We start from the raw sequence: 16,587 nt of genomic DNA, 5'->3' as shown, positions 1-16,587 counted from the left end.
AATTGTATAAAATGTGCAGAAACAAAATTCGCGAACCGCATTATTGCAAAGGATGATTGTAGCATAGAGGCAAGAATGCCACATGAACGATTAGGACTGGACATCGTGGGGAAATTACCAGGAAGTCATGGTTTCTATTATATTCTTTCAATAATAGACATTTATTCTCGGTACGTGTGTTTCTTTCCACTTAAAACGGCCCACGCTAAGGAGATAATAGCAGTGTTGGAAAGGAGATATTTCTATCTGTTCCCCTATCCCAGGGCAATTATCTCTGATCGTGGCCCACAGTTCCTTTCTAAGCTTTTTAAAGGATATTGTAATCGTAACAGTATTAAGCATGTTCTTACTTCCAGCTACACCCCGAATGCGAATGGCCTAGCGGAACGCAGCCATAAAGAACTTAATCGTATTATTAGACTGGAGTGTCAGGAGAGACAAACGCAATGGAGTCAGGTATTAAAGCTCGCGCAGGAACTTTTAAACTATTCCTTATGTAGTAGTATAAACTGTACGCCTGCTGAACTGTTCTTATCGTATTCAGCGGCGGAAGTCTTTAAGAAATCATTTCCGTGGCCCTCAAATTTAAATAATTTAAATATTAGAGATAAATATCTTGAAATTCACCCGGACGTGACCTCAAAAGTTGAAAGAAAAAGGGTAAAGAAAACTGGGCGAGAGGTAATCCTGAAAGAGGGACATCTTGTGATGGTAAAAACCCATTACCTCTCATCTGCAGTTAAGCATGAAACGTATAAATTTATGAAATGCTATGTCGGCCCTTATGTGGTCCAGAAAATTCTGAAAAACAGCGCCATTCTTTATACGTTGAAAGGCGAAAGTATAGGAACCCAAAACTTTCAAAACCTAAAATTATTTGACTGTACCAAGGAGAAGAGATTAGAACTCCTCCGTGATTATCCTCACATCATACAAGACGAGGTTACGTAACGATTGGAAGGTAAAGGAAATAGAAACCAAAAACAGGCTATAGGATATGTAGTAAAAAAAAAAAAAGAAAGAAAAAAAAAGTTGTAGGTCTTTGAATTTTTATTATGGTATGTGATTGTTTTATACTGTGATTTTGTTAGTGGTAGGAAGATATTCCTTACGTTAAGATAGGTATAAATTCGTTGTCATGTCACATTGCGTTTTTTTTTCTTCCTTTCATTGTTAGTGTATTTCCATGTTATGTTGTCATATTGATTTTTTTTCTTTTCTTTCTCCCATTAGTAGTGTATTTCCATTCTCGTGTACTTTATATTTTTTTTTTTGGTTAAGTATAGTCTTATGTCATATTATTTGTGTATGTGATGTTGATGTCTTGCAGATGATTTCATTGACTGAATCTTAGGTGTAATTTTATGTCGTGCGGGTTAATGTGAATTGTCAGTGGAACCTGAAGATTTTTTTTATATAGTTTAAGAAGTTTTTTTTTCTTTTCTCTTAGCTAATATCTTTGTAGGTATAGGTTAGGATTTTTTTTCTTCTCCTTTGTTACTTATGTCGTGTGTTATCAGTAATAGGATGTCATTTTTTTTCTTTCATTGGTAAGGCTTGTTAAATGTTATGTCGTGTTTGTTGTCTTCTACCTGACCTTCATTGACGATTTAGGTAAGAGTTAGCTTTGGTGTCGTGTGAACTCGAATTAAATAATTGGGAATCAAGATGGAAAAATAAATAATCTCCATCGAGATAATTTATTTTTCTTCGGTGGGCCCCGAAGATGAGACGGTCCCTTTTCCGCTCATGTATAATTGTTTATATTAGTACGAGATCGTTGGGATCTGATGACCCAAAATGGCGCCCTTCGAGTTCGATCCAAAGCCACATCAAGTGTTCGTTTATAGTACTCGCTATGCGTGAATGTGCTGCCACCAAGTGAGAAAAACCAAAATGAAAAAAACAAAAGATATCAAGCTTTTTTTGTAAAATTTAATTTTTAAACTATTTCAAGTAAGTAGTTATAATGTAGATATTCTTATTATAATCGTAACTATTTTACCACATTTAATAGGTGGATAAGTATGTTAACATTTCCAACATCTTCCGGTATTTAAACCTACCAATTGAAAAATAAGGGGGGCGAAGTGAAGCTATCCTCGCCAGGGGGGATAGCGTCCTTTTTTTTTTTCGGGTTGATTATGGCCTGTTAACATCCCAGGTAGCTACGGTGGACTGAAACCTTGAAAATAGAAGAAACCCACTGCATTTAATATGTGAGTTATTAGTGGAAAATACAGTTAGGAAGGTGGGGTGAAGGACTAAAGGATAACTATGAAGTGAGACCGTCATAATCCGAACTACGACAGAATTCTTCTTCCCTGATGATGATGCACGTGCTTCACCCATAATGGATTAGTTCGCAGTGGATAAGGTTTGAACGTTAGTTTCCAGGATTACAAGGTAACATCAATGTTTTTTTTTTTTTTATTTTATTTATAATGCGGCTGGAGTAAATCTAGAAGATAAATTGTAAATCCGGAAGGGTCATGCGACTCGGAAGATTCCAGGCGTAGGGGAAGTGACTGCTGCCGTCTAAATTTAGTTTCGGACGAATTGGCTGATGTTTTATAAACCGTGACAAACCTTAAAAATTTGAACTAGGAACTAAATTCTTGGTTTTCGAAAATTTATTTTTTTATATCAAATAAAAAGGGGGGAACAAAAATAAGTTAATATATACGCGTGCTTATTGTAAATTTTTTTTTTTTTTTCAACGATAAAAGTAATATTATATGAGTTTCTTTAGAGTAATGGAATCTAGAAACATGATTGTTTAAAGTAAATCTTTCCGGTCAAGCATGGGTCCCCAGTCGCCTGGGTGATAGAATTCGTCCTTCCTCTCCCTTCACTTCCACTTCCACTTGTCTCGGTTGGAACTTCAAATATCAAAAATCTACGCTTAGCTTAGCACCTCTCCATATCAAATCTTCGTTCAAATCTCTTTCGTTTTGTGTGAATTGATTCCCTTGTTCGTTAGTTGGTTAGGTTAGTTTTAGTATTGTTAACTATTGTGTACCAAAATCTGAAACTGGCTCTGTTGTTTGTGGTTAATAGGACCCTTCCAGTAAACTTTAAGTATGGAATGATAAACCGGGGGTGATGTTTAGAACGTTCACTGCTTTCTCTCTCTATCCTGCTGGCATGTTGTTAACATAAATGCTTGTGATAATGGAATTACCTGAAGCTTGTCCGCTCACCCTGTAACTTAAAGAAATATTTGGCAGATACGATTAGTAGTTAAAAATTTGTGCTACACAAAAGTGACACTAGAGAAGTTGCGATTTAATGAGCCATGGGCAAAGAAATAGTTAAATATATGAAGAAAGTGTGTATTTAGAGACGTGTTGCGCCTGAGATAGACAGGTTGCCCGCTCGAAGACAGATAATATTTTATTTCTTCAGTGTGTTTATGTAGGCCCGGCCATTCTCTATCTCCACCGCTGCCACTTTCATAGGGTGTTCAGCCATTAGGAAAACTGTTGGGTGAAAATTGTATTCAGTTTGTGAACCGATTTAATAAGTATGCCGTAAACCTTTGTAATAGTTATTTTGTATTCCTGATGTATGTCAGCAGGCGAAAGAAATGTTACCACCCCCCTTCCTTTCGAATGATGTGATAGTGCTTAAGAACGATTGTAAAATTTAATACTAAATTTGTGACGAAATTGAATTCAGGCAACAAATTTTTTTTTTTTTTTTTTTTTTTTTTTTTTTTTTTTTTTTTTTTTTTTGTCAACCCGATATAAACAGAACTCGTAATTTTGTGCTATGTAATTCTAAATCTCCAAAATGCAAAAATGTACTTGCACTAAGAATCGGATTGACGAAACAGAATTTATATTGTATGAAACTAACTATAACCTGAACTAAATTTTATTTGGAAACTTAAGAGGTGCATTAAAATAAATGTTCTGTTCGCGTAGATATGGTTGTAAAGGCAGGTTTGGTGAAGACAAAATTTGGAATTAAGAACATAATCTGGAACTAAATTTTCAACCTAATTATACTTTTTTTTTTCTTTCCACTTGCAATGTGTGTTTCAGTCTTTTCTTTTTTTTTCTCCCCGTGCGGGAAGGAGAGCTCTGTCATTGTAGTATTATTTTTTTTTCTGTTCTAACAATAAATTTAGTTTGTACTGTCCGAAGTAGTCGTCATTGTGTTATGAGATCTGAATATCCCTTAGTTATAAGCTGGATTAACAATATTGGCAAGTGGTCTTCAGAACGAAAGAATTAAACTTTATGGATATTATCAACAGTTACAGTGCTTCTCGCAGTGGTCTCAACAGGAGAAAAGATCCTGATTCAAAGTGTAAGTTAATTTAATTTAATTTTATCTTTTTTTTTTTCAAATCTTCCATTCTTCATTATTGCAGATGTTATTTTATTTCCTTTTTATATTTTAATTTAAGTTTTTTTTTTTTTTCTTCGTTGTGCAATTACAATTTAAGTTACGGTTGGATGGCCTGGAGTACCTTCAGTACCCAGGAGAATATTTAACCTACGCCAAATTCTGAGGAAAGGAAGAAAGTGAAATAAATCGTTACACACTTAACAAACTGATTGTTTATGTAGAATGTGTTTTAGTACTAACTTTTTCAGGTTGTTACCAGCAAGCATAACTATACTGGTGAAAGTTTTACAACTAGAAATGCAAAGGCTAGGGGTGGAAAAAGTTTCTTCCACGGCGTTTTTGCATGGGAAATTTTGGGCCTTCTTGAACATTTAAACATTAGTGAAGAAACAATAGTTTACATACGCAATTCCCTTTCACATTATAAAAAACATTTAATAACTGCATTCTGAAGGGAGCAAATCATGGAAAGTTCAATAATAATAATAATAATAATAATAATAATAATAATAATAATAATAATAATAATATCAATTGACGGAAAAGAAAAAAAGGCAAATTGGTGGACACAATGGGTTTCCTAATTACCAATAAGTGTTCTAAATATGTAGTAGTTAGATTTAATGGAACAAAATAATCATTAAAATTTATGAATAAACTGAACTTCGGTTTTTTGGAGCTAAACATAGTTTATGTATATGTAGGAGGTTACGTGGAACAAGTGCATATACCTATAAACATAGCATTTATTGAGAACATTAAAATTCGGGCATGAGAGGTATAATGCTATATCTAAATTTCCCATTTCAATTATACTGACACGATATAATACTAAAGAAAGAATAAATTATGTAAATAACAGGGTTGGCAAAAACCATAGTTTCTATTGAAAAAAAAAAACTGTTTTTTTGGTTTAAACTTTTTTTTTTTTAAATAATTTGCTCTATATATTCATATCATATATGGACAGAAATAAGCTTGTTTCGCCTTGATGTTATTATGCAACAACCGGGTTATTCTGGAAGGGGTCACATAAGCTTAAAGCGGAATAAAAACCGCTTCTCGAGTTACATCCGAGAGAAATTGTCCTCGATTTGAACTCGGAACCAGGACTAATCGCCCACAAATGCGATACGTCTACCGACTTACGAAGGAACTCTGATAAAAATACGTTGGACTAACTTTACATGCTTCTTAATATAACTGTCAAGAGTCATTTCAGAAGGACAAAAAGATAAACAGTTGCACAAGTGAATCATTATACAGAATTACATATGGACAATTTCAAAGTATGACGGAGTACAGAAGAACTAATTTAGTTCAAGTTAGTTAACAACGACTTTTATTAGTCCAAGTTAAAGAAATACAACGACTTAATTTGCATATCAGTAAGAAAAGTGAATAAAGATACGAATTATTTGAGTCCACTTTGGCTCAGACTCATTTATACATAAATAGATACCAAAGATACTTCTCATTTCATTAAATGCCTCTTGTGAGGTCTGTATGAACCTCCCCCCCCCCCGCGCACAAAAGTACGGCATTTCGATGTATTTTATCAATAGTAAACATCGAAACTAAACAATATTTAGAACTTTCTTTGATTGCAATTACATAATAATAATAACTACAAAAAAAAAAAAAAAATCACAAAACAAACATTTATAAACTTATTTAAAAAAAAAAAGTTGATTTTGTAGTATAATCTTTTTGAGTAATGAATGGGGAATTTAGGTTTGAATATAATACGAATAATATACGGGAGTGAAACGTGACAACCCACAAATGTGTGTTCATCAAGATTTTACAAACACACACTTTTACGAACACTTTTCGTTTTTTTGGTTTAAACCATTTTTTTTAAACCAGTTGGTTTAAACCAGCCAACCCTGGTAAATAATATATCTTTACTACCAATAAAACTAACATTATTCCGTAGAAAATACGAAAACTCGATTTAGGGACCGTTCAAAAATTTTGTGGTCCCTGATCCAAAAACTAATTATTGGCCTAGATCGCAAACTTTTGATCCATTTTCCTTGGAAAATTGTTTCTTTATCTGGTAGTTTGAGTTTAAGCAACCAATAACACAAATCACGATGTACAGCTTTCAGGCACTTTGTAAGGTGGTTAGATAACCAACATGACTGTTTTGATATGCTAGATTGCATATTTTACATTTGCTAAACGCCAGTGAAATACTAGCTGAAAATCAAATAAAGATAGCCAGTCCCAGACTGAACACAGAACTCGTAGGCAGGGTTGGCAAAAACCATGTTTTTTATTGAAAAAAAAAAGTTTTTTTTTTTTTTTTTGGTTTAAACCAGGTTTATTTGGTTTAAATAATTTGCTCTATATATTCATATCATATATGGGCAGAAATAAGTTTGTTTCGCCTTGATGTTATTATGGAACAGCCGGGTTATCCTGGAAGGGGTCACATAAGCTTCAAGCGGAATAAAAACTGCTTCTCGAGTTACATCCGAGAGAAACTGTCCTCCATTTGAACTCGGAACCGGGACTAATTGGCCACAAATGCGATACGTCTGCCGACTCACTCACGAAGGAATCCTGATAAAAATACGTTGTACTGATCTTTACATGCTTCTTAATACAACTGTCAAAGAGTCATTTCAGAAGGACAAAAAGATAAACAGTTGCACAAGTGAAACCATTATACAGAATTACATATGGACAATTTCAAAGTACTACGGAGTACAGAAGAACTAATTTAGTTCAAGTAAGCTAACAACGACTTTTATTAGTCCAAATTAAGGAAATACAACGACTTAATTTGCAAATCAGTAAGAAAAGTGAATAAAGATACGAATTATTTGAGTCCACTTTGGCTCAGATTCATTTAGATATAAAAAGACACTTCTCATTTCACTAAATGCCTCTCGTGGGGTCTCTATGACCCCCCCCCACACACACACACACAAAGTACGATGTATTTTATCAATAGTAAACATTGAAACGAAACAATACTTAGAATTTTTCTTTGATTGTAATTACATAACAATAACAACTACAAAAAATCACAAAACACACATTTATAAACTTATATTTTTAAAAAGTTGCTTTTGTAGTATAATCTTTTTGAGTAATGAATGGGGAATTTAGGTCTGAATATAATACAAATAATATACGGGAGTGAAACGTGATAACCCACAAATTGTGTTCATCAAGATATTTCAAACACTTACACTTTTACGAACATTTTTCGTTTATTGGTTTAAACCAGCCAATCCTGCTCGTAAGTAACAAATGTTGTAGAGGCACTTTTCCACTTGCACAATCTACTTACAAGAAAGGTGATACTTTAACAAAATACGATAAAAAAATTAAAAAAGACAAAAATATCCGTCTTTTCACAAAAAAACAGTGCACTATATGCAAATATTTCTGTGAGGAAACACCTAACACCCATTTTTTTTTTTTTTTTCTATCTCGAACTGATGCCATAACACGTGATTGGGGCTACATTCCAATTCTTGTCCGTAATATATAACGACAGTGTATTTTTCTTTCTTTATTCTTCCAATAGGTTATAAACATGGAACTATTTGCCAGGCAGAGGGAACTACTTGGCGCAAGATTACCGCATGGTTGGTTTCTGGGAAAGCAACAAGCATTTGTATTCTGGACATGGCTGTAGGTGTACAGACATTGCCCTGGATGTGAATTAACAGTAATACAGTTTCTGGAACAATACAGTGATACGTGAACCCCCCCAAAAAAACTAACTTGTGTAGTGAATATTCGATAAGGTAGGTTTTATTATTTTCTGATTATATTTCTGATTTATTTTATTATTATAATTTTTAAATTTTCGTAGTTTTTATTACGCTTTTGGTCGAAAACTAGCAGGACGCCCTACTTCGCAATAAATGTGTGATTGAAATAGTAGTGCTTGTTCATGCCAATCAAAGCTGCTGACGAAAATGAGGGTTTTCTTTGAAATTTTCGTCATCAATACATACTTAAACGTATTCCTACGTTTTAGCTAACAATTGCAATCATATGTCAGTTTATTTCTTGACTTGATATACATCTCAATCCCAGCATTCATTGTATAATTGCGCTAGCTACAGACAGTACATAAACTGCACGAAACTAAAATTTACTAACGCTGTTACTTTTATGAATACAAAATTTTTGGGTGGAGGAGGAATAAAGGTTAATATTTTGTTCTGACTACACTACTCAATGACGGTTCCAGAGATGATTGTATATAATAAGATAATGTTCATACAGCAGAAGGCACAGTGTGTGCTGGGGTTTGCGGCAGGGTTGGCAAAAACCATGGTTTTTATTTAAAAAAAAAAAAAAAAAAAAAAGATTTTTTTGGTTTAAACCCGGTTTTTTTGGTTTAAATAATTTACTCTATGTATTTATATTAAATATGGACAGAAATTAGCTTGTTTCGGCTTGGTGTTATTATGCAACAACAAGGTTATGCTAGAAGGGGTCACATAAGCTTAAAGCGGAATCTAAACCGCTTCTCGGCTTACATCCAAGAGAAATTGTCCATTTGGACACGAAACCGGGACTAATTGGTCACAAATGCGATTGCCGACTCACTCACGAAGGACTCCTGATAAAAATACGTTGTACTGATCTTTACATAGGCCTACTTGTTAATATAATTGTCAAGAGTCATTTCAGAAGGACAAAAAGATAAACAGTTACACAAGTAAAAACATTATACAGAATTATATATAAATCGGGAAACTCCCGCCTTAGCCATTGGGAAAATCCTGTTATTACTTTGAATGTATTTGTATGTAAAATTTTGAGGTCAACGTATCATAATCACTACGCTAAAACCGAGGTATTAAATTACAAATTTGGTATGTAGATATCATTCAATAAAATTAAAACCAAGTCAAATCCAAGCTGATTGGAAGGTACGTAGGCAGTTGATAAATTTTGCCCATTTCTATCAATATATTTAAACAACCTTGGCTTCTTTATAAAACAACAGGCATTCATTCACGTAGAAATATATAATTTGGTTTCATTTCGTATGTTTAGGCTTAACATCCTTATGAAATACCAAGGTTATCACGGAGAAGACTGTTGCTTAGAGGGACACCTCGAATCGCTACTTGGTTTACACTTGAAAAATGGGTTGTGGTTCGACCGAGAATTGAACACGGGACCCCTTGATTAAAAGGTGAAAAGTAGATAAACATAATGCGGATGGTTTGATATGTGGAAACGTCACCATGAAGTTCACACGATTTAAAGCATTTTTCGTTCTTATTTGTGTGTGTGTGTGTGTATGTATGTTTAAACCATCCAACCATAGTTTAAACCAGCCAACCCTGGTTTGCGGAATTAAAATTTTGAGTTTCACTGTGGAGAAAGTTCCAAACAACGTACGGCAAAGATATCACGAAAGGTTTCGAAAACTACAAGGCTACGGGAAGTATTTTACATCTAGGAAGTGGAAGGCAAGAAACAAGTGATGATGTGATTCACATACAGGAAGGTTTTATTTTTATTTATTTTTTTTTTTTCACTGTGTTTTTATGGCATATATGCTGTGATTATACCTATAACCGTTAAAGCTCATCTAAAATGAATCTGGACCAAAGACACCTAGAAATGCAACTCCCCACAAGAAAATAAGGCCTTGTGCCGCAGAGTAGGTCCAGAGCTGTACGGCTTAGGGTAGGTAAAGGCAGATTCAGACGAAGATTAAGAATACCGGTAGTTCGTCACATTAAGAAAGCGTGTTTTTTTCACTCCTCTTCAAGAGCCTTAAATGATTTCTTAAGATGTCCTGATCTGTTATTATCCTGGAGCATGCCCAAATAATTCCGTACGATACAGATTGATAATATGCGTACAAACTGATACACCTTAGAAATGATTCGTGCTATTTTACTATATGCAAATATTTCATCAGGAAATTCAGTCGCAACGCCTTAGAAGTTGTACTTATTGGTCCAGATTCATTTTACAAGGGCTTCCACTTACTATACTGGTATAAATACCTATTTGGATGTATGTCATGGAGGCGACTGTGGAAAAAAACATAAAAACGACTTGTGCTAGGTGATCATTAAAACAGTCCGGGCAAGAGCACAGCACGAGGTTCCGCGTGATAGTATGGAGAGGTTCTCGCAGGGAGTAGGCACGTCAGCGAAGGAGGGCTTGGATAAACGAAGGCCATTACTCGAGCAGACGGCTCTACCAAATTTTCACACATTTATTGCATTTTTCGGTTTCTTCTTGCACAGCATGCACTAAATGAGGAGCTAATGCATAGACCACGAACCAACTTGCTAGGTGGCCACTAAAAGCACGAATGCTATCTAACCGAGTCAGGGCAGGAGCGTGGCATGGGGCCCGAGCGGAGCAAGGGGGTGTGTCCGTAGGAAGCAGGCGCGTCAGCGACGGGGAGCATACGCATAAACAAGGATAGTGGAAAAATACATAAAATATCCGTAATAATTTTCACCTTCAAAAACACTTAAATAATCGTAATAACTCTTACTTTCAAAATGACTTCACTGGTTTCCCGGGTACAATTGGCCCGCGGCGAGGAGAAATTCGTCTGCTTTGAATGATTACTTCTTTTTCACACTTCGCATAGGTGATTTTACGTTTCAACATACCATGACGTTGCAAAAACTTTATAATATGACGCTCTTTATCACACAATTCTTTGTAATAAAATCGTATGTTTGCATTATATCCATCGCAATGTCTATTGCTAACACGAACAGAACATTCCCGCCGTTTATTTCCACCTTTTTCGCATTCTTGTATTCTTCCGCGTTCCGCTTCAATAAATAGTTACACTTAGAATAAGTTCACTCCCATTCAAAATGTATTTCAATATGATATCTAATGACAGAAATTACTTATATCCACACTATACCTCTTTTATGAAAAGTGTTTGACATCGTATTTTACCCATAAATTTTGATAGAGCCGTCTGCTCGAGTGAACCCCTTGTATTTCTATACTTGTAAACATAAAAAATATTTTTCCTACATCGTGCAGAAATGCAGTTAGTAGAAATAAAAGTTACACAATCATCTCTGATATACAGCGATTCGTTTTAACACCAGTATAGCCCTTTTAACAATTTCACACTTGTGAACATCAAATATTGATATTCCAAATTTTGAAAAACTACTCCAATAATGGTATCTGATTCGTAAAATTGTTTTTATGACAGGCTATTTTAATCAATACCAAAACACCAAGCTGTGCTTGATTGCAATTAAAAAGCAAAAATTGTATTTAACCTAGCCAGAACAGTTGGGCACTAGTGCGACAGTACGTCTGTGGAGTAGACGCGTCAACGACGGTGGGTATGGGTGTAACGGGAGTGCAAGAGTAACTTTGATGTAAACGCTCCACGATTAACAACAACGAAACGATATATCTGAAAACGTTCCACCAAATTTCTCATAAATATTTCTGAATTTTTCAGTAATCTGAATCTGGCTCACATATCCGGGAATTAACCCATTCTGACTTTTCAATGAACTAAGAAGAATCCTTCTCATGCAGTTATAGTACAAATCATTTACAAATATTGCCCGTTCTTTTAATCCTTTTCATTCAGTTATCCTATCCAAACATTTTAAAACTGAGCTAGTTCATTTACGTATGGGTACATAAAACAGTTTTCTGATAGGGTGATCATAATCATGGAAAACCTTCTATATTTCTTCTCGCATGTCAGGATAGCTAATTTTTATATACTTACACCTTCAGGAACACTTACATTTATATCGCCAATTCTAAATATTAACTACAATATTATAAACAAGAATACTGTAATTGACTTACGTGATTGTCTTCTGCACCATTTCCCGCTCGAATTCTCTACATTTGCTGCGCCATCTCTCTTCTATTGAATTGCATTTTTTAACCTTTCTTCCGTTTCTTAAGCAATGTTTCACCTTTTTCCGTTCAAAGGCGTCAAGTTTAGCTCTTTTCGAAAACGTTTTAGCAGTCATCCTTTTAAGCGTATCTCTCGGTTTACTGTTATGCCTTACATTGTGAATTATTTCTGCTTTCCATATTCTTTGTCGTTTGTTCTATTCACGTTTCCTCTTTTCCACATTACATTTTCTTCTATACGAAATGCAAGTACCTAAACGTTCTTGACCCATGACTTTCTGTAGGACAACTAGGGGTTTTCTTCTGTATCATCCTTCGCAAAAATTACGGAGCGTAACGCAACAGGGAAACGCAAGGTCAATTAATAACTACTAAGCTTCTTATCGCAAACTCAGACGAAGATCTTATGTTTGAAGTACTCAAGTGGGTACTAAATGTGGCCCTAGATCACTTTAAAAATTTTGGAAATGTTAACTTTCTTAATTAGCCATCTTTTACAATTTACTTCAACTTGTTTTTACTGGTTCTTCATGCAATTTCGATAAATTTCTGAATATTAGACCAGAACATTAGCAATAGTCTCTTCACAGTTTGTACACTGTCTTTTATTTAAGTTTTCTTTATCAAGTGTCCTGTTCCTTCTAACACGCTATACATAATAATATTCACACTTGCTATTTATGAACTTATTTTAAAAAATATTTTGTTTGATTTATGTTCCAATGCAACACCGAGCATATGCGTTATATCATTAAAGCAGAATTCAAATCGTTTGTATTCAAGGCATGTTCTTGATTTAACTTCAAGTTAAATTTTATTCAAAATTCATGTTTAGCGAAAGCGAGCGAATTGCCCGAAACTACGAAAGATCCTCTTAACTCTGTTAGTGCACTTGTTAACATTTTACAGTAGAAAAAAAATCCATTAAGAGCATAATCCAAGATCACTATGCTATATGAGCGAGCCAACCAATTCTCTATTAGGTACCTACTTTAATAAGCTTTATTGATGTGAATCTGTATATTGCAAATCTACGGTAGTTAAGCAATTTTTTGTTCCATCTTCCATATTATTTGAAATGAAATCTTTCAGTTTAACATCCCACGCGAATGCCTTTTAGGCTAACAGAGATGAATGATTAAGGCAAGTGAATGATGATAGAACAATTGGTAGAATGATAATGGAGGAGGAAAACAGGAGTGCCTTATAAAACCTATGGAAACAATTTGTCCACTGCAAACTTACTTGCTCGGGAATCGAACCAGAGAACCCAAGCACCAGAGTTAAGCGCTCTGTCACTGAGCTACATGTCCTTATTCATATCATTTAATTGTTATCCCTTTTCACTATAGAATTTCTCAGTTCTAGTCCTTGGCCAGTTTGTTTTATCTGAAAAGAAAAGAGAAGATGCAGCGCTTGAAACATGAGGAGAATTGAGGACAAACATTCCCACTTTTGCAAGAATGGCGAAAAAGTTAAAAGTTATTATACTATATTATACTGATCGTTCATTCTTGTTTCCCAGTGTTTCTGAGCGGTCCTCATTTATTCTGAGTATTTCACTAGTCTCTTAATATTGTCTTTTTTGCTCGGTAACAAAGATTGTTTCGTTACTTACTACACGTTAGAATATTACATCAGTGATGATTTCAAGAGTGACCCGGGAGAAGTTTCCAAGGAGCTATTTAATTCCCCCTCTGGGTAAATCTTCGATCGTGGTCAATAAGAGTTACCTGAATTTTCGCAATATCACTTTCATGCCCAGTATAATGAAATCACTCCCGGGCAAAATGGTCTGAAATCATCACTGTATTTCATATCTACCGGTATATTCTTTAACAGGTTAAGTGAACAAAGACTGTATTTTCTTTTATTTATGGCATAGTGCTGTGGTTTCCAACCAATGTGTCTCAGAATCCCATAGATTATGTATTGAACTTTTAGAATTTAAAAATCATTAAGCATTGAACAAGTAGTTAAAATCATAGATTGTGTATTGAATTTTTAGAATTAAAAGTCATTAAGCATTTAATAATCATAGATTGTGTATTGAATTTTTAGAATTAAAAGTCATTAAGCTTTTAATAATTAGTTAAAATCATAGATTGTGTATTGAATTTTTAGAATTTAAAAGTCATTAAACATTTAATAATCCGTTAAAATCAATTTTAAACAGACTAGCAGCGTTCACCCCGCTTCGCTGCGGTCACCCCGGAACGCAATAAACTTTGTTACTTAGATAATTTTTACTTTTTCGCTTTCAAGTGATCTATCATAGTAGATTGCAGTAAATGTTAACATTATATCGCCTGTCATTTATGTTAACCCGCCGAGTGACACGGTCATGCGGGTTGCATATAAATACGTTTATTTTTACCTATGATGAACTAACAAAGGATTTGTACGTTATGGACACTTGAATGGTCAATTATCTCAAGACACTGGTAATTAAAAATTAAAGTAATATGATAAAAACCATCTAGGGTCCAAATCCTAATAACCCCCCAAAAATAAAAGAAATTGGTTCAGCCGTATTAGCGTGATAAGGGAACAAAGGATTTGTGCGTTCTCTTTTATATAATAGATTGCCTATCAACACAACCAGCGATAGCAAAATTACTCAGTAATACATAAGGTCATTAATTTATAGAGACTTATAAACTTATACTATTATAATTCATAAAAATTATTAATAAAAAAATTAAATCAGATAATTCATGATTTCCTGGGCATTCAGTAAAGTTTGTCGTTAGCACCCCCCCAAAAAAAAAGTTGGGGGCTCCCATAGTGTATAGTGTGTCAATTTAATATCGTGACAGTGTTCATGTGATAAATCCTTATTTGTGTTTGTTTCCATCACTTTAATACGAATTCATGATAATATCTGAATGAATGCGACTTTTAAAAACTAGGCATATATATCGCATTTTATCACTGAACTGCAGAGCCGTGCCGTGGGGGGGGCTACGGGCCCGGGCGCCGAAGTAAGGGGCGAAAAATTCGGGAGAAAGAGGAAAAAAGATAGGAAAAATGCTTGGAATATATGTATGGGGGCACCGGCTTATACTCTCGCCCCGGGCGCTGATTTTCCACGGCACGGCCCTGCTGAACAGCCAGTAGTATGAGCGACACTTGGACTAACTTAGAAACTGGCTCAGGGGCCATGGTCTAGGGGTACCTAGTACTGCCCCTGTAATTTTTTTAAAAAATTGTTTTATCCTCTTTTATGAGACTAGATCACGTTTAAGGTTATTTGCATGGGTATAAGGATCTATTCTCTTTCATAAGACTAGCAAACGGTACTTGGGCTAACTTAGAACCTGGTATAGGGACCATGGTCCAGGGGTACCTAGTACCGCCCCTGTATTTTTTTTTTAAATATTTCATTCCCTTTTATGAGACTAGATCACGTTATAAGGCTATATGCATTATTGTACATTATTGTCAACCTCTTAAATTTTGGAAGAGGTACTCAGAAATAGTGAAGGACCAGCCAATTAATTTGGGAATCGTCAAAAATCAAAGTTTGGCAATTGTTCTCTACCTGGGTCAATTTATGTCCTTATAGGTAAAAAAATGTCAAAATTCAAATTTGAAGATTTTGACCTAATTTATAATCTTAACACTTTGACCACTCATAGCCTAAGTGATTGGTGCAATCTACTTTATTGATCTCTCCTCTGACTAACATTATCACATGAAGGTTGTAGTGTATTGAAGAGTAGACAGACCTGTGCTGATTATTAGTTTATCTAGTTCCGTTCACCTCCAAGTAACTGATGGAAGTTTACACTTACGGTTCAAAACTTTACATTAATTTCACAACAACCCAGTATATCAGTAATTCTCAACCTTTTCCATCCTGGGACCAGCGACTCCGATCTTTGTATAACTTTGTGGGGAGGATTGCGTTCAGGTATGTGTGTTTAATTGTCATGTGTTCAAGCACAAATGAAAATAAATGTACCCAGATTGTTGGGGGAACCAAGCAAATCCAGATACGGTCGGGCCCTTTGGTCCCCAGGATCGGAGTCCATGTCGGGACTCACGGTACCCAGAAGAATAATGAAAATTCTTATGAGATTTTAAATACTACGAGAATAAACTTTTCGCACTGAAGGAATAAATATGACGCATGGCTTTCTTTTTCTTCGTAAGCGATTCACTTCAGTTTTCACTTGAATTCAAGAATATAATATTGTTTCACCCAGTCATATAAAGAAGGTAGATGATGCTTTAACCTAAATTTCAAAATATCCCTCCTTCATTCTTAAAAATTGCTCAACCATATTTTCACTTCCTTCTGTCTTTGGTATGATTTAGGGGCGAGAAAAGTAGTTATTTCCAATACCAATG

General features: G+C 34.8%; 1 protein-coding gene across 1 annotated transcript in view; it reads right to left on the bottom strand.

Moving 5' to 3' along the window:
• DNAlig1 (DNA ligase 1) overlaps positions 1 to 12,398 on the bottom strand; it is a 94,324-nt gene extending 81,926 nt beyond the window's left edge. Inside the window, exon 1 of the mRNA XM_081751101.1 lies at positions 12,178 to 12,398. Within this exon, the coding sequence (XP_081607227.1) occupies positions 12,178 to 12,347 (170 nt within the window). The 5' untranslated portion in view covers positions 12,348 to 12,398. The remainder of the gene's footprint in view (positions 1 to 12,177) is intronic.
• Between the last annotated feature and the right edge of the window lie 4,189 nt (positions 12,399 to 16,587).

The sequence above is a fragment of the Thermobia domestica genome, chromosome 3, assembly GCF_964235325.1.
Source record: "Thermobia domestica chromosome 3, izTheDome1.hap1.1, whole genome shotgun sequence".
NCBI classification, from domain to species: domain Eukaryota; kingdom Metazoa; phylum Arthropoda; class Insecta; order Zygentoma; family Lepismatidae; genus Thermobia; species Thermobia domestica.
Note: the sequence above shows the minus strand (reverse complement) of the source record. Positions and strands in the feature narration are given on the sequence as shown.